General features: G+C 63.7%; 1 protein-coding gene across 10 annotated transcripts in view; it reads left to right on the top strand.

The window, feature by feature from the left end:
- KCNH2 (potassium voltage-gated channel subfamily H member 2) overlaps positions 1-18460 on the top strand; it is a 126099-nt gene that overhangs the window by 2860 nt on the left and 104779 nt on the right. For 3 of the 10 annotated variants that reach the window (XM_075126108.1, XM_075126107.1, XM_075126110.1), the window contains 2 exons: positions 2185-2268; positions 12961-13191. In XM_075126108.1, the coding sequence (XP_074982209.1) occupies positions 13021-13191 (171 nt within the window). In that variant the 5' untranslated portion in view covers positions 2185-2268; positions 12961-13020. Of the gene's footprint in view, positions 1-2184; positions 2269-9871; positions 10317-12960; positions 13192-18460 lie in introns of those variants that run through there. The other 7 variants (XM_075126109.1, XM_075126111.1, XM_075126106.1 and 4 more) reach the window with 6 other exon arrangements.

The raw sequence follows: 18460 nt of genomic DNA, 5'->3' as shown, positions 1-18460 counted from the left end.
CCTCGGCAATCCCCCTTCGTGTTACTGCTCCCCAGTCACTTACTGCAGGAAGCGCCATCCACGGGGTGCAGTAGATCCCACCTCTGCCACCAGTTGTCAGGGAGTCCCCGGGCGATGCTCTGGAACTGCTCCCCATGAAGTCAGTCAGGACTCTGGGGTAGTCGCCTTTCTGTGAGCAGCCTGTCTTCAGGACACACAGCTCACACAGCTTCCACCTTCCTGGGTCTGACCTCGGAGCATTCAGCATCCTCTGCCTCTCCGTGCGCTTCCCACAGCGAGTCCGCTCAGGCGGTGCTCCTGGGGAAGCCAGAGGGTCCTGCACCCCAACTTCGCAGTCAGACGTGACTCTCAGCCAGCCAGTAAAACAGAAGGTTTATTAGACGACAGGAACATGGTCTAAAACAGAGCTTGCAGGTGCAGAGAACGGGACCCCTCAGCTGGGTCCATTCTGGGGGGCAGTGAGCCAGACAACCACGTCTGCACTTCACTCCATGTCCCAGCCAGCCCCAAACTGAAACCCCCTCCAGCCCCTCCTCCTCTGGGCTTTGTTCCTTTCCCGGGCCAGGAGGTCACCTGATTCCTTTCTTCTCCAACCCTTCAGCTCTCACCTTGCAGGGGGGGAAGGGCCCAGGCCATCAGTTGCCAGGAAACAGGGTGTCGGCCATTCTCTGTGTCCAGACCCCTTCACACACCTGCCCTCTAGGGCTCTGCAATGATCATACACCCTTACTCCACCCCCTAGATACTTAAGAACTGCCTAGGGGAAACTGAGGCACCCCCACACTATTCAGAGGAAACATTAAGAATAGTCCCACTTCGTCACAGATGGGCCTCGGCCATCAGTTGCCAGGTTACAGAGTGTTGGCCTGGTGTTTTCTGTCCCAGGCAGCCAGTCTGCATCACACCTGCCCTCTAGGGGTCTCTGCAATGATCACACACCCTTATCCCCCCATCTAGACACTTGAGTAACACATAGGGGAAACTGAAAAGGAGTACTTATGGCACCTTAGGGGAAACTGAGGCACACAGTATTCAGACAGAACGTTAAGAACATTCCCACTTTGTCACACTGGGGCACCTCAGTGTGGCTTTAATGGAGAGGCGGGAGACTACAGCTCCCAGCATGCAATGCTCCATCTTGAGCTACGTGGCCATGCTCTGGGCTCAAGATGGAGTGCTGCATGCCGGGAGCTGTGCTCTCCTTGGGCTGCACCTCCTCATGGTGGCTGCATTGCATGGCTGTGCCGACACGCTCTCCAGTCAGGCCCTAGTCGGGGGGTTCGGTGGGGCAGAAGCCGAAGTTGTTTGTGGTGCCAGGGCATGAACCCCAAAGCTGTTGTTCCACTCTGCCCTGCAGATCCAGCCCCGTCCTAGAAGCTCCTTGCTGATGGGATGCTTGTGCAACTGGGATGAATTCCCCTGTTACCCCCCTCCCCCCTCGGAGTAGCTGTGGGTCCTCGAACCACAGGACATAGCTTTCAGCACCTTGGACAGATACCACTGGAATGTGCTGATAGTCCTGGGACGAGCTGTCGGCCTGACACGACCCAGCAGCTGCTGCTTCCACTCCTGGAGCTTCTCAGGCACAGACTGTTCTCATGGCCTTGGCATTATCCCACCAATGCTGCCCTGAACAGAACAACAGGCCCCTCTAAACTGACACCCCGCCTGCACCCTCTTGCTGCCCTGCATCAGCCTGGTGGGCCCATCTGGCCTGGTTGCCCCCCTCCTCCAGATCAGCCAGTGGGGTTGAATCCCAGAGTCAGCTGCTCTGGCTGTGGGCAGAAAGTGTCATCCATTCCCCTCACAGCCCTTCCCGAGCCCATGAGCCCCTTGCCCCTGCAGGTACTAGTGAGCTGCTGCGTGGCTCCTGCCTGTGTGAGGGCAAAGCCTCGGACACCTCAGAGGGAGGGTGCCAGTGTCACGTCCCCGTCCGGGACAGAGATCTGGCTGGGGCTTGTCCCCAGGGGAGCACTGGCAACACAAGGTCTTTTAGGGCCCAGCTCTGCCTGGCCCAGGGGGAGGCTCAGGATGGGACCAAGTAGGCCTTTCCCACTCAAACTCTGTGTTTCTAGAGTGGTCCCCGTGGGAAAAGACAAGAACCCCCCTGGTCCGGAGGCTGGGGCATGACTCTCTCCAGCTGCCCCTGCCAGCGTTCATTTTTCCCTTCACCTCCTTTCCTAGCTCCTCCGTCCTTGGGCTGGTCTCAGCAGCAGCACCCTGGCCTATGGGGCAGCCTCCCCAGCAGCAGGAGTGAGAGCCCTTGAGGTGAGCTGCAGCGTGTGTTGGACCGGGATTCCGGAGCAGCAGCAGGGAGGTACCACCAGACGGGGGCAGGGAGAGTGCCCGGGGGGCTGTGGCAATGCAAAGGCAATGGGAGAAGCTCTGGAGAGGCCTGGGCATGGGGGTGCAGGGCAGGCTGCAGGACAGGAGAAGGTGCTGTTAACTCAGGGACTGGGAGACATCAGGGCAGGGGGCAAGATTTGGCCGGGGTCTGGCTGTTTGTAGACCTGACTCATCCTGCAGCCTACATGTTTGTGTATAGGGGGAGGCCCCCCCTCAACACTGGCAGCAACTCTGTACTGACAAAGACCCTCGGCGACAGGCTGACCCCATGGCACCACTGGGTATCCTGCTCGCCCCCTGGGACAGCAGGGGCTGGTCTGGGTCCAAAAGGTGATGGGCTATGACTGCTGCCTGGGAGCCAGCTCTGGGGAACCATGGCACCCGTGCTGGCAGTTCTCCCTCTCCCCAGCTCTGCTCGCCTCCCATCTGGCTGCACATGCAGGGTGTGGAGATGGGAAGAGGCAGCCGGGCTGGCTTGGGAAGCTGGAGCGGGATCTTCCACCCATCCCCTAAGCAGAGAGGAGACAGCTACAGGCTGGCACTGAGTGAGGGCAGCAGGCAGGCGTTCATCTCCCCCTGGCCCCTGCTAATCAGGAAATGAGGAGTAATCAGGGATCTGGTTTGCGATGGGGCCCGGGAGGCCCAGAGCTCTGCCAGAGAATACCAGGAGAGCTCTCCTGTTGGGAGGGGCCCCTCGGGACCCAGAGCAGAGATTGGGGGCAAGCAGGCCTCACCTGCGAGCTGGATGGCCGAGTATTCACCCTGGGACAGGATTACTGACAAGGGGCCGTGACAAAGCAGTGGGGTTGCCAGGGGCAGCGGCAGGGGAGGGGAGGGAGGGGGCAGTGAGCTGCCACGGCTGCGGAGCTGGGGGTAACTGGGAGATCTCCAGGGGACGGATGGGAGGGATTGAGCCAGGGCAGAAAAATCTGAATGGTAGGAGCTGCTAGAAGGCCCAGATGTGAGCAGCTCTGCACAGAGCTAGTGGGAAACAGGCCCTGCTCCAGAGCTCCTGGCCTAGCCAGCCAGCCAGAGGGCAAGTTACTGCAGTTTAACAAATGGGAATGTGAACTGGGCGTTGAATGCAGAGCTCCTGGGTCCCAGGCCAGCGCCTTGCCCAGGGCCAGCCTCCCTGGCAGGGGCAGAGCTGATCACGACGGGATTCACAGATTTCAAGGCCAGAAGGGAGCATCATCCAGTCTACTCTCCCGCCTAGCACAGGCCCGGGGACTGCCCTAAATTAACTCCTGCTTGGATGAGGGCAGATCCTTCAGAGTGTGCACCTTGGTCTGTTGAGACAGTCCCCTGGGTCCCCTTCTGGGCAGGTAAGGAGCAGGTCCTGTTAAAGCCACAGTGTATCCCAGACAGCACTGTGTTTACATTTCAAATGCTTCCCTGTTCTTCCTCTGCTCAGGCTATCTCCCAGTGTGGCCTAGAGACGCCCAGTGTGTTTGGGTTTGTGGCCTTGCGGCAGTGGAGAGTCTGCCAGGGCCTGGGGGAGGGGGAAGCTGCTGAAAGAACTGTCTGGAAGTGTATAAAGAGCAGTGTTCGGAAACATAAACTGACCTTCTGCCTCTGGCTGCTGGCCTGGGGAGGGGACAGGGCTGAGCAGGGTTATCAAGCTGTTCGTTTTGGGGCGTGCTGAGGGAGACAGCGGGGGCAGGGCTGGCAGGGCATAGCACGAGAGAGGGAGGGTGCAGGGCACTCCAGGATCAGAGGTGGATAGAAAATCACGTGCAAGGGACCCCGTCATCTCCTGGCAGCATGATATGAATCCCTTGCATGTTGCTGGGAAGCAGCCGCCTGGGGGGTGCATGAGCAGGGGGGTGCAGTGAGTGAGGACTAGCTTGGGGGCAGGGTGGATGCAGTGAATGGGGACTAGGGTGGGTGCAGGGAGCAGGGTGGGATTCTGTGGTGGCCTAGTGTGGGGACAGGGTGGGTGCTGTAAGAAGGGGCGGGGTGTGTGGGGAGCAGGGTGGGTCCTTGAGGGTAGCAGCATGACATTGCTGTTCTGGAAACCCAGCCTGTTCACGGGGGGTGCTGCGTGGGTGCCCTTGATGGCCTAGTGGCTTTCAACTACCTGAAAGGGGGTTCCAAAGAGGATGGATCTAGACTGTTCTCAGTGGTAGAAGAGGACAGGACAAGGAGTAATGGTTTCAAGTTGCAGTGGGGGAGGGTTAGGTTGGATATTAGGAAAAACTTTTTCACTAGGAGGGTGGTGAAGCACTGGAATGCGTTACCTAGGGAGGGGGTGAAATCTCCTTCCTTAGAAGTTTGTAAGATCAGGCTTGACAAAGCCCTGGCTGGGATGGTTTAGTTGGGGATTGGTCCTGCTTTGAGCAGGGGGTTGGACTCGATGACCTCCTGAGGTCCCTTCCAACCCTGATATTCTATGAGGATCTGAGGTGCGGGCTGAGCAGGCTTCGGGGAGGACCATGGAGCAGCCTCACCCTGGGGCAGCCTTACAGGGCACACCGCTAACATGGCCACTGCTAGGCTGCGTCCTCATCAAAGATAGCCATCCCAAGGGAAGCCAAGTCAGGCTGATCCTGGGAAGATGGTGGCTCCTGCAGTGTGAGGGCAGGAGAATGTTGGGGGCATGCAGGGGAGCTGTGTGGGGAAAGGAGAATCTGCAGGGGTAGAGAATCTAGGGGCAGGGACAGGGAGTGTGAAAGGTGGGAAAGGAAGGGCAAACACAGTGGTAGGCGGGGGCAGCAGACTGGAGATCAGATTACAGGGCAGGGGTGGGCAGGGCTGGCAGGGTGAGGAGGCTGCAGTGCTGGCCATGGGCTAGAGGTTGGCCCTGCATGTGCCACTTGGGTGAGAGTGCGGCTGCCCAGCAGGCAATGCCAGCCCTAAGCTTGAGGTGGGTTGTGGGGTCAGGCTGGAGGTTCTGACTGCAGGGGGTTGGCGACTCAGTGAGAGATGCCCTGGGTGTCCAGTCCTGTGCTGAGGTTCTGGGCATCCCAGACCCTCCTGCCCCTCACGAGCCCCTGTCTGGGCACTGGCTGCAGGGACTTGCCCTGGGGACTGATGGGGGTTGGGACCAGGAGCCCGCAGGTGAGAGCACAGCTGGCAGCTTGGCTCAGCTGCATGCAGGAGCAAGAGCAGCACAGGCCTCTCAGCAGCCAGGCGGGGAGAGTCTGTGCTGGGGGCTGCAGGGAGCCCCCACCGAGCCTTGCCTCTGCCCCCCAAACCCTCTCAGCATTTCTGCCTGGGGAGAGGTGGATCCGCTCTGGGGCACGCTGGGTCTTGGTATGACGAAGTGGGACTGTTCTTAATGTTTCCTCTGAATACTGTAGGGGTACCTCAGTTTCCCCTAGGCATTTCTTAAGTCTCTAGGGGGTGGGATAAGGGGGTGTAATTGTTGCAGAGCAAAGGGCCAGGGTACATAAATGGCCGACACTCTGTCTCCTGGCAACTGATGGCCTGGGCCCTTCCTCCCTGCAAGGTGATAGCTAAGGCATGGGGTGCTTTGCATGACTACCACGTGTGCCTTAGTTTCCCTGTGTGCTGTGTGGGTAAAGAGGGGGTGGGAGGGGGGTTTGCTGTTGGACACACCGGCCCGCAACCATGATACACTCAGACCATCTGTGGGGGTGGTTGAAGTATACGTCGTCCTGCTTCAGTGAGAGGTGCGGGGAGGGATGGACTTGCTGACCTCTCATGGTCCCTTCCAGCCCTGCATCGCGTGTTATTCTACGGTGGCATGTACCCAGGCCCTGGACACACACAGCACAGGCCAGGGCCCTGCCCCAGAGGGCTCTCAGGGCAGACTCAGACACTACACACCAGACATGGGGAGGGCTGCCGGGGAATGAGGAAACAGGCAGAGCAGCCTTTGCCTTGAATAGGAGCCGCCAGTGGTGGGTCTGTGAATCTGGGGTGCTGTCCAGTCCCTCAAGGGGGTCTCTAAGGCCAAGCTTACACGGGACACATTTTCTGGCATAGCAGTGTTGGCTGGGGGGATGTTTTCACCGCAAAACCCCAGCGCAGATGCAGTTACAGTGTTGCGGCTGTAGCATATTCTGTCCAGGGAACAGGTATCGGCTGTACAGTAGAGCACTACTTTCCTCGCAGAAGCTGCATCTCCACTAGGAAGATGTGTGGATTTAGTTGATGCTGATTTAGTTGGGGTTGGTCCTGCTTTGAGCAGGGGGTTGGACTAGATGACCTCCTGAGGTCTCTTCCAACCCTGATATTCTATGATTCTATGAAGGGTTGCTGGTATCATGGTATGACTCTACCAGTGATCCCTTCTAGCATAGACCTTGTCTGAGCGTGTCGTGGCTGCGGGCTGGCGTGTCCTGCTCCAGGGGGTAGGGTGTCACGGAGTCCCTGGGCGATGCTCTGGAACTGCTCCCCATGAAGCCTGTCAGGACTCTGGGGCAGTCGCCTTCCTGTGAGCAGCCTGTCAGGACACACAGCTCACCCAGCTTCCACCTTCCTGGGTCTGACCTTGGAGCATTCAGCATCCTCTGCCCCTCCGTGGGCTTCCCACAGCGAGTGTGCCCAGGTGGGGTCCTGAGGAAGCCAGAGGGTCCTGCCCCTCCTCCTCTGGGCTTTGTCCCTTTCCGGGGCTGGAGGTCACCTGATTCCTTTGTTCTCCAACCCTTTAGCTCTCACCTTGCAGGGGGGAAGGGCCCAGGCCATCAGTGGCCAGGAAACGGGGTGTTGGCCATTCTCTGTGTCCAGACCCCTGCACATACCTGCCCTCTAGGGCTCTGCAACAATCATACACCCTTACCCCACCACCTAGAAACTTAAGAACTGCCTAGGGGAAACTGAGGCACCCCCACACTATTCAGAGGAAACATTAAGAACAGTCCCACTTCGTCACATAGGGTGATCTGAGTGTGTCGTGGCTGCGGGATGGCGTGTCCTGCTCCAGGGGATAGGGTGGTGTGAGTGTGTCGTGGCTGCGAGCTGGCGTGTCCTGCTCCAGGGGGTAGTGAGGTCTGTTCCTCTCTCCCACAAGGAGAAGTGCTCTTGGCTGCAGACAGTGAGCATGCGAGGACGTGTGCTATGCGCCCAGGGTGGAGGCAGGGAGCCAGGCAGGGATTCCGCAGTGCGTTTGCATTTTGCTCTCTAAGGATAGGCGGGTTCAGTGATCGGCGTCTAGGGGCAGGTCTGCGTACCTTGCTGGGCAGAGCTGCAAGAGTTCACGATGTCACCTAGTCAGCGTGTGTCCGCCTCCCTGGCCCACCCCTCTCTGGTAACGAGGAACTGTGGCTGTGGGGCACTTCAGCTCTTTCTGTCCCCACGGAGAGCTCTGTCCGCCTGTAACCACCCTGCCCCAGTCGCGGTCCTACTCCAGAGGCGGAGTGGGGTGCCTGGCTGGGGGGCAGTGCCTGGGGCCAGAGGCGGAGTGGGGTGCCTGGCAGGGGGCAGTGGTGGGGGGGGTGGGGTGCCTGGCTGGGGGGCAGTGCCTGGGGCCAGAGGCAGAGTGGGGTGCCTGGTAGGGGGGCAGTGGTGGGGGGGGTGCCTGGCTGGGGGGCAGTGCCTAGGGCCAGAGGCGCAGTGGGGTGCCTGGCAGGGGGCAGTGGTGGGGGGGTGGGGTGCCTGGCTGGGGGGCAGTGCCTGGGGCCAGAGGCGGAGTGGGGTGCCTGGCAGGGGGGCAGTGGTGGGGGGGGTCCCTGCTCCGGTCACTGGCCGGGGATGGGTCTATGGTTTCCAGGGCAGGACACCTGCAGCAGCAGTAGACAGCTTTGGGACGATAGCTCCCAAGAGGGGGGTGGGGGGGTGGCTCAGCCTCCTCCCAATAGCACCAGAGCCCCTGGTGCCCAGCTGGAATGGGCCATGACCAGAGGACCGCTCTGCTCCTCAGAGGGAGAGGGGCTTGGGGGCACTCCACCTGGGGCCCCCTCTTCCAAGGAGCTGCTGCCATCTTGGCTGAGCCCAAGCAGAGAGCTGGGAGCTGAGGGGTGATGGCAGGTGACGGAGGGGTCGGTAAAGGTCTGTTCAGGAGAGAGGCAGGCAGCCAGTTGCAGAGAAGGGGGCCAAGGAGGGGAGGCCTGGTGGGCCTGGGGCAGAGATGGGGCAGCAGGCGAGTAATGAGGCCTGGGGCAGGGGAAGTGCTGGGTGGGCACCATGGTGGTAATGTAGGGAGGGAAGGGAGAGAGCATGGAGGTGCCTGGATGGCCAGAGGCGGTCCAGTGGGAGGATGGGATGCATTGGGCCAGAGAGCGTCCAGTGGGGGCTGGGAGAGCAGTAGAGTGGGGGGATGGGGAGCCTGGCTGGGGAGCAGTGCCTGGGGCCAGAAGCGGTCCGGTGGGGGGTGGGGTGCCTGGCTGGGGAGCAGTGCCTGGGGCCAGAGGGGCTCTGAGGGGGGGGGCTGGCTGGGGGGCAGTGCCTGGGGCCAGAGGGGGGACAGGGTGCCTGGCAGGGGGGCAGTGCCTGGGGCCAGAGGCGGAGTGGGGTGCCTGGTAGGGGGGCAGTGGTGGGGGGGGTGGGGTGCCTGGCTGGGGGGCAGTGCCTGGGGCCAGAGGGGGGACAGGGTGCCTGGCTGGGGGGCAGTGCCTGGGGCCAGAGGCGCAGTGGGGTGCCTGGCAGGGGGGCAGTGGTGGGGGGGCGGGGTGCCTGGCTGGGGGGCAGTGCCTGGGGCTGAAGGGGGTCCAGTGGGGGCCGGGGTGCCTGGCTGGGGGGCAGTGCCTGGGGCCAGAGGCGGAGTGGGGTGCCTGGCAGGGGGGCAGTGGTGGGGGGGGCCGGGGGGCCTGGCAGGGGGGCAGTGGTGGTGGGGGTGCCTGGCTGGGGGGCAGTGCCTGGGGCCAGAGGCACAGTGGGGTGCCTGGGGCTGGGGGGCAGTGGTGTGGGGGGGTGCCTGGCTGGGGGGCAGTGCCTGGGGCTGAAGGGGGTCCAGTGGGGGCCGGGGTGTCTGGCTGGGGGGCAGTGCCTGGGGCCAGAGGCGGAGTGGGGTGCCTGGCAGGGGGGCAGTGGTGGGGGGGGGGTGCCTGGCTGGGGGGCAGTGCCTGGGGCCAGAGGCACAGTGGGGTGCCTGGGGCTGGGGGGCAGTGGTGTGGGGGGGTGCCTGGCTGGGGGGCAGTGCCTGGGGCTGAAGGGGGTCGAGTGGGGGCCGGGGTGCCTGGCTGGGGGGCAGTGCCTGGGGCCGGTGGGGGGGCGGGGTGCCTGGCTGGGGGGCGGGGCCTGGGGCCGGTGGGGGGCCGGAGGGGGGCGGGGCCCAGCGGTCCGTGCGCCCCCTGCCCAGGACCAGCCATTGGCTGCGCCGCGCCCCCAGCGCGCAGCCGGCCTGGCCCCCCCGCGCCGCGCCGCGCCGCGCCCCCCGCCCGGGCCGGGCCGGGCCCCCGCGCTGCGCAGGCCGGGCAGGGTCGGGGACCGCGGGCGCCTGGGGGCCGGGGCCGGGGCCGGGGCCGGGCCATCCGATCCGATCCGATCCGATCCGTGCGCCCGGCTCCCCGCGCCGCCGCCCTGCCTAAATAAGGGGCGCCGCCGCCGCCGCCGGGAGCCGAGCCAGCCGGGCGGGACGGGACGGGGCGGGGCGCGGCGCGGCAGCCGGCGGCAGGTGCACGGTCCCCGGGAGCCCCCCGCGCCCGGCCCGGGGGAGGGCGGACGCGGCGTTAACCCCTCCGGGCCCGGAGGCGCAGCCCGCATCCTCCCCGCAGCCAGGGCGCGGAGCCCGGCCGCCGGCCCCTCCCCCTCGCCGCTCGCGGGGCCGGAGCAGGCGCTGCGGACCCAGCCGCAGCCCCGGGGTGGGGAACCGCCCGAGTGAGCCCCGGAGCCGAGCGCAGCGGGACCCTCCGCCCGCGCCTCCGGGACTGACCCTGCGCCCGGGACAGAGGGGCCCAGGCAGGGCCCTGCTGGGGCGCCGGGCTAGTGGGGGCCCCGAGGAGAGGGGCCGGGGCCGGGGCCGGCGGCCTCCCCCCATGGGATAAGCAGCATGCCCGTCCGGCGCGGGCACGTCGCCCCCCAGAACACCTTCCTGGACACCATCATCCGCAAGTTCGAGGGGCAGAGTAAGTGCGGGGCCTGGGAGTGTGTCCGAGCCCCGTGGGGGGGGGGTGCCCTGTGTGTGTCTCTGTGTCCCCCAGCCCCTGTGTGTGTCCTTGTGTCCCCCACCCTTATGTGTGTCCTAGCCTTTGTGTGTGTGGGTGCCTTGTGTGTGTCCTTGTGTCCCCCAGCCCCTGTGTGTGTCCCAGCTCTGTGTGTGTGTGGGGGTGCCCTGTGTCCCCCAGCCCCTGCGGGTGTGTGTCCCCCCAGCCCCTGTGGGTGAGTGGAGGGAGGGAGTGCATGTGTCTCCCAGGCCTTGCATGTGTCCGGGTGTGTGTCCCAACCCCTGTGTGTGCATATGTGTGGGGAGGGAGTGCCCCTGTGAGTGCCCCCAGTATGCATGTAGGGGGGGAGGATGCCCCTGCATATCCCCTAGCCCCTGTGTGTGCATTTGCTCCCTGTGTGGGGGGCAGAGGATGCCCCTGTGTATGCGTGTGTAGGGTGTGTATGTGCCATGTGTATGTTTGTGTGCGGGGGGGGGGGTGTCCCTGTGGGGGGGAAGGGAAGCCCCAGTTTTGTGCGCTTGGGAGCGAGGTGTGTGGCCCAGTTTATTGGTGAGTCAGCAGCGGGGGAAATTGGATCTGTGTGTCCTGACTGAGTTAATGTGCCCAGGAGGCTGAGGCTGGGCACAGGCCCATGCCGTGGGGCACTCCAGCAGCTGGGTGCTAGGAAGACCAGGTTGGAATGGGGGCAGTTCCTGTCTGTGCCCAGTGCAGATTGTGTGCCAGGCCGGGAGATGCCCTTGTGGACAGCGGATCATTGTGGGGCTGGGCCTGGCAGCGCCTGAGTTCGCTGCCTGACTCTGCCCTGGTGTAACTGTGACCTGCTCTGTGCCTCAGTTTCCTAATCTGTAGGGTGGGGCTGACCCTCCCGTCCATGCTCTGAAGGTGACTCTGAGGAGGGCTGTCTGGAAAGCAGGCTTGGCTCTGCTGGTGTCTGGGCTGGCTGGGGGACAGGACGGGCTGCAGGAGAATCGGTCTCTGGGCAGGGCCAGCAGCCCGGCCTTTGACAAAGGGCATGTGTTTGCTAGGGCTGGTACAGAGCTATGCCAAGGGCTGGGGGCCTTAGTGGGTACCGGCATGTACACTCACACGTAGGACTGCTGGGTGCTGTGTACCTGGGCGAGTCCTGCTCTGCCCCAGCCTGTGCACGGAGGGTGCTGGGGTGGAGGAAGTCAGTCAGTTCTCAGCGTAGCAGTGTGATTGCTCAAAGGTGACAAGCGATGTCCGGTGTGGGTGTGGTCTGGGGGTGTGCTGTGGTGGGCTGTTCTTACACGCGGTCATGTGGGGTGCGTCTCCCTTCCTTGCCCACATGGGCCTGCAGCCTCACCCCATCCGCTGTGTGAATCTTGTTGTGCTGGGGTGGGGTAAGGGTTGGGATGTCCCTGGTCTGGGCAGATGCCCACCTGGGAGCTGTGGCAGTGGCTGGATGGCCAGCCCAGGGAGAACGCCTCTTGCAGGGCTGCCCTGGCTGTGGCAGAGAGCTGCTTCCCCCACCTGCGCAGGCAGGACACTGCCGGAGGCAGCCTCTCTTGCCAGAGACCCCAGGGCTCCGGACCAGGGGGAGGCGCGGCAGCTGCTCCTGGGCAGCCTGGCCAGGGGCCTGCAGGCAGGGGAGGCAGCTTGCAGGCCCCAGGCCTCAGGGTTGTTTATTCCCAGCGGGCTGCTACTGGCACCGGCTGCCCTGGCAGGTCTGCGAATGCAAAGGCTCCTGCAGATGCAGCGAGCGCGGCGAGTAAACAAGCAGTGAGAGACGCTGCCCTGGCTCCGGAGCAGCGAGAGGGAAGGCCCAGGACGAGGAAAGCAGGGAACTGGGGTTGGGTTTGAAGGGCACCAGCCAAGGGGGGGGTAGGGTGGTAGGAGGGGGCTGCGGGTCGGCAGCGAGGGGCTCCAGTAGAGCTAGGTTTGGCGGTCTGAGGCTGGGATAGTTTTGCAGAGTGCCTCCAGTCCTACCCATGACCCGCGAGAAGCCAGGCGGGGCTGAAGCGTCTCCGCTCGTCTGTAGCAGTGTGAAGGCCAGCGCAGGGAGGCGGGGGTGGGGGTGGTGATGGGGCCAGGCTCCGGCTGTTCCCTCCTGCGCCTGTCCCTCCTGCGCCGGCTGTGCTTGGCACTTGCAGAATCAGCTGCTCACAGGGGAGCCGGGCAATGCAGAGGCAGCATCTGCAGCCCTGGGTGTCTGGTGGAGGCTGTGGGCATCCGGTCAGCGGGGCCAGCCCCATGCGCTATGTGTGGGGGGCGGCAGCAGGATCCGCAGCACCTGTGGTCCCCTGTGATTCCCTCCTGTTGGTGGCCGCAGGGCGTGGCAGATGGAGTCCCTGGCCCCCCCCGGTCTTGACAACGGGTCATTTTGGGACGCTGCACTTCTCTGCAGTGCATTGGCCCTGGCCCATGAGGGGAGACCCCAGCAGGCCTGCTCAACCCCGGATTGAATGGAGGCCGGAGCTGACCCTGGGCTGGGTTGCAGGGCCTGGGTCTGACTGATCGGGGCGGGAGCCTGGCTTCTCTCTGGGCAGGGTGTGTGTTGGGGGGTGGGAGTGGGCAGGCTGTGGGGGCAGCCCCAAGGGTAGCCACGCTGCCAGCTGCCCATCCTCTCATTGCCTCTCCCCCGCAGGCCGAAAGTTCATCATCGCCAATGCCCGGGTGGAGAACTGTGCTGTGATCTACTGCAACGATGGCTTCTGCGAGCTGTGCGGGTACACGCGGGCCGAGGTCATGCAGAAGCCGTGCACCTGTGACTTCCTGTACGGGCCCCGCACCCAGCGCAGCGCGGCCGCCCAGATTGCCCAGGCCCTGCTGGGCTCCGAGGAGCGCAAGGTGGAGATCTGCTTCTACCGCAAGGACGGTAGGGACCCCCAGGCTGCACCGCTGGGCTGGGGGTGGGGGCCCGGGCGTGGGGACATGGCGCCGTGCTGGGGGTAGGGGGCTGGGGCGGAGATGCGGTGCTGGAGTGGGGGGCCGGGTGCGGGAAGGCTGTGCTGTGGGGGGTTTGGGGGTGGGGGCGTGGCACACTGCTAGGGGTGGGGGGGCTGGGGGATGGGGGCACGGCACCATGCTGGGGGTGGGGGGCCAGGCACGGGGACACGGCCCCATGCTCAGGGTGGGGGGCCGGGCGTGGGGATGCAGTGCTGTGCTGGGGGTGGGGGACCAGGTGTGGGGACGCTGTGCCGTGCGGGGGGTAGGGGGCTGGGAATGGGGACGCGGCGTCATGCTGGAGGTTGGGGGCCCAGCGTGGGGATGCGGCACTACTTGTAGATGTGAGGGGGGGAAAGGAGGAGGTGGCACCCCTCTCTCTGCCTCAGCATTGAGGTGACGGTCTGGTCCCGGTGGCTGGGGGAGGTATTTGGAGCTGGTCCCTTCCTGCCCCATGGCGTGCGCCGTCTCTGTGGGGTGGCAGGGCCTGTGCTGGGCGGAGGGTGTGATTGCTCCCATGCGGGGGGTCAGTGAGCCATGGAATGGCAGGCATCAGAGAGTCAACCCGCCCCCAGCCATTGTGTTGTGCCCACGGGCCGAGGAACTGGCCCAGGGTCCTGGGGTGTCTGTTGGATCAGGGCATTGGGCCGTGGGGTCCCAAGTTCTCTGCCAAACCCAAACATTTCTCTCCAGGGGAAAGGCCCCAGATCCCGCCCTGCCGGTCCCCCGCCTTGGGGCCTGATTGAAGATGGTGCCCACTAGAGGGAAAAGGCCCCGCGTCCCTGTGACGATGTGACTCAGCAGGGAGGGGGGAGTGTTGACCTGGGAATGTGCCCTGGGGATGGGAGACCTGAGAGCCTGTCACCTGAGCCAGGAGGGGGAGGGGGAGGTAACACCTCTGCCCAGGAATGTGGACGGAGACTGCAGCAGGGAACCTGCTGGGTGGGGTTAGTTTCAGTTTGGGGCTGGGTGGAGGAACACAGGGAACCCCAGGGCTGGGGTCTAAGCTCCCTGCTCCCCCAGAAGGACGTGATTGAGGGGTCCTGGTTGTACCCACAAGCTCTGTTGGGGGCTGTGTTCCTGTTGTCCAATAAACCTTCTGTTTTACTGGCTGGCTGAGAGTCTCAGTGGATCCCAGGAAGAGGGGTGCAGGGCCTGGACTCCCCCACACTCCGTGACAGTCCATCCTACCTTCCAGAGCCAGCCAGTCCCCTCCCATGACCACTTTCCAAGCAGGGGTAGAGAGAGCCCAGGGGCCATGGGGGCAGGGCTGTGGGGCCTGGCAGCTCCGTGGGGTCCCCATGCCCATCCCTGTGTGCTCTTGCAGGCTCACCCACCGTGCTGCCTGGTGGCGATTTACGATTATTTGTGTGCGTGTGAAAGCTGCCGTCCGTCACGGGCAGACAGACCCTTGAGTTAACTGCCTGCTGAGGCTAGGCAGCGTGGCGTGGCTTGGCGATCAATCAGTGGTGCTGAGGATTGCTGCAGGGTGGGTGGCTCTTGGCGCCATGGCAGCCCTTGGCACGGCCAGCTGGGTGCTGGCTCGGGGGCTGTGAGTCTGCGGTCCCCAGCACCTTCCTGCACTCCGAGGGTGAGTGCTGTGGCTCCAAGTAACACACAGTGCGCCTGGCACCCTGCAGCACCAAGCGTCCGAGTCCCACACGCCCCGTCCTGTGGCGCTGCCCTTACTGGCTGGGGAAGAGCGGCCGAGCCAGACACTCGCCAGTGGCTCTGTCTCCTGCCCAGCAAGCCCTGATCTGGCAGTGGGGTGGGGCAGGATGTGACGATGTGACTCAGCAGGGAGGGGGGAGTGTTGACCTGGGAATGTGCCCTGGGGATGGGAGACCTGAGAGCCTGTCACCTGAGCCAGGAGGGGGAGGGGGAGGTGACACCTCTGCCCAGGAATGTGAACAGAGGCTGCAGCAGGGAACCTGCGGGGTGAGTTTAGTGGGCAGTTTGGAGGCTGGGGGGAGGAACACAGGGAACCCCAGGGCTGGGGTCTAAGCTCCCTGCTCCCCCAGAAGGATGTGATTGAGGGGTCCTGGTTGTACCCACAAGCTCTGTTGTGGACTGTGTTCCTGTTGTCCAATAAACCTTCTGTTTTACTGGCTGGCTGAGAGTCTCAGTGGATCCCAGGAAGAGGGGTGCAGGGCCTGGACTCCCCCACACTCCGTGACAACTGGTGGCAGCGGTGGGATCTACTGCACCCCGTGAACGGCGCTTCCTGCAGTAAGTGACTGGGGAACAGTAAAACGAAGGGGAATTGACGGGGACCAGGCGTGCTGAAGATTCAGAGACGGTTTCGGGGGGCGGTTAACCCCTGGGAATGTGTGACCAGAGAGAAAGACTTTTGCAGTAACAGGGTCCCCCGGGGGATTGCAGCGAGCAGTCCCAGGGGCGGAGGAGTCGGCAGCTCGACCCTGGCAAAGAGGTGGTGACCTCAAGAAGGACTGGCACACTAAGGGCTTTTCCTGGAAACCGTGGGAAGCTGCCCGGCCTGCGAGTGGCCAGCAGGGAGATGTACGCTAAACGCCTTAAGAGTGACCTGGTGGAGCTGTGCAGGCAGAGGGGGCTGCGCATCGGGAGGTCCACCAAGGAACAACTGATTGCCCAGTTGGAGGAGAGGGATCGCTTGGATGACCCGATCCCTATCCCTGAGGGGAGCCGCCCGGCAGACGCAGCGTGGGCCCTGGGGCCTGACCGGGCTGGGAGGGGTCAGACTGCTGCCGAGGACATCCCGAGACCCTTCCTACCTATGCCTGGGGGAGGGGTTGGGGGAAGCCCAGCGAATACCGAGGGCACCCTGACCCCAGCACCCAGCAGGGGATCCTCCCGGCGGAGCTCCCCATCCCTGGAGCGGAGGCGGCTGGAATGGGAGAGGGAGATGAAAATGAGGGAGCTGGAGGATCATGAAAAACAACGTCAACATGAGGAGAAACAACGTCAACATGAGCAGGAGGAGAAGGAGAAACAACGTCAACATGAGCAGGAGGAGAAGGAGAGGGAGCGTCAGGAGAAGGAGAGGGAGCGTCAGGAGAAGGAGAGGGAGCGCCAGGAGAAGGAGAAACAAAGACAGCATGAACTGGAGCTGGCCAGGCTGAAGAGCAGTGGGGCCCCGGCTGTGGTGAGTGAGGGGGGACCCAAGACTGCAAGGAACTTTGATAAGTGCTTCCTGGCCCAGCGTAAGGAGGGGGAGGACATAGATAGCTTCCTGACGGCCTTTGAGAATGCCTGTGAGCTGCACAGGGTTGACCCTGCAGACAGGCTCCAGTTTCTCACCCCCTTACTGGACCCCAAAGCCGTGGAGGTGTACAGCCGGATGACAGGGCCGGAGGCAGGGGACTATGAACTGTTCAAACAGGCCCTGCTCCGTGAGTTTGGGCTGACCCCCGAGATGTACCGGAGAAGGTTCCGGAGTCAGCGTAAAACGCCTGAGGTCACCTACCTACAACTGGCCAACCGGATGCAGGGGTATGCCCGCAAGTGGACAGCGGGGGCCCGAGCTAAAGAGGACCTGCTTGACCTAATCGTACTGGAGCAACTGGATGAACAGTGCCCTTCCGACCTGAGGCTGTGGTTGGTGGACAAAAAGCTCGAGAACCCCCAGCACGCAGGGCAGCTGGCCGACGAGTTTGTGAACAGTCGGTCAGGGGGTAGCCGGGAGGAGTCCCAAAAGAACAGGCCCCCCCCGATGCAGAGAGAGAGTCACCAGGGGGCCTCCCAGCGGGGAAATAGGGAGAACCCCCTCCCAAGGGGAACGCCTGGCGTCGGGCCCCTCCGACCCGCTCGAGGGGACCAACGTGACCTGAGCTGCTATCACTGTGGCCAGAGAGGCCACGTACGGTCCCAGTGCCCTGGGCTCAGGGACAAACTGAGCAGACCCAACCTACCCAGGGTTAACTGGGTAGGGACCCAGCTGGACGAGGGGCAGACGACTCAGGCAAGGGGGGCTGCCAGTTTACCACCTGCCCCGGAGGGAAGAGTACCCCAGGCCAGCTCCACCAGAGGGCTGGAGGCTCTGGACTCAGGGCGCTCAGTTTACAGGGTGGGCGCGGGGCTGTCCCTCCGGAGAGAGTGCCTTGTTCCCCTGGAGGTGGATGGGAGGAAGGTCAATGGATACTGGGATACGGGTGCGGAGGTGACGCTGGCCCGGCCCGAGGTGGTGGCCCCAGATCGGGTGGTGCCCAACACCTACCTGACCCTGACAGGGGTGGGTGGGACCCCATTTAAGGTGCCCGTGGCAAGGGTACACCTGAAATGGGGGGCCAAGGAGGGCCACAAGGATGTGGGGGTACACCACCATTTGCCCACTGAAGTTTTGATGGGGGGAGACCTAGAGGACTGGCCAAGCAAGCCCCAGACCGCCCTGGTTGTGACCCGTAGCCAGAGCCGGCGAGGGCCACTGCTCCCTGACCTCGGGGAGGGTACCGCACCGGAGGCGCAGGACCCTACCCTGGTGGGAAGGGAGGGCCGAGGGGCACGGCTCAGAGAGGCTGAGGCCTCAGACCTGGCCACTGAGGGGGAACCGGTCCCCATCCCTTCCCCAGCTGCTGAGTTCCAGGCCGAGTTGAGGAAAGATCCCTCCTTGCGGAAGCTCAGGGACCTGGCCGACCTCAGGGTGGTACGGACCATGAGGAGAGGCTGCCAGGAGAGGTTCCTGTGGGAGAAGGGGTTCCTGTACCGAGAATGGGCTCCCACAAGGGAAGTAGAGTCCTGTGGGATCAGGAGGCAGCTGGTGGTCCCCCAGAAGTATCGCCGCAAGCTCCTGTACCTGGCCCATGACATCCCCCTCGCAGGGCACCAGGGAATCCGGCGCACCCGGCAGAGGTTGCTACAGAACTTTTACTGGCCCGGGGTCTTTACCACGGTCCGGCAGTATTGCCGATCCTGTGACCCCTGTCAGAGGGTGGGGAAGGCCCGGGACAAGGGGAAAGCGGCTTTGAGACCTTTGCCCATCATAGAGGAGCCTTTCCAGAAGGTGGCCATGGACATCGTGGGGCCTCTCAGCAGGACGACCCGGTCGGGGAAGAAATACATTCTGGTGGTGGTAGATTTTGCCACCCGCTACCCCGAGGCAGTGCCCTTAGCTTCCATTGAAGCAGACACCGTGGCCGATGCGCTCCTGACCATTTTCAGCCGAGTGGGGTTCCCCAAGGAAGTCTTGACAGACCAAGGCTCCAACTTCATGTCGGCCCTGCTCC

The sequence above is a fragment of the Caretta caretta genome, chromosome 2 (assembly GCF_965140235.1).
Source record: "Caretta caretta isolate rCarCar2 chromosome 2, rCarCar1.hap1, whole genome shotgun sequence".
Taxonomy (NCBI): Eukaryota; Metazoa; Chordata; order Testudines; family Cheloniidae; genus Caretta; species Caretta caretta.
Note: the sequence above shows the minus strand (reverse complement) of the source record. Positions and strands in the feature narration are given on the sequence as shown.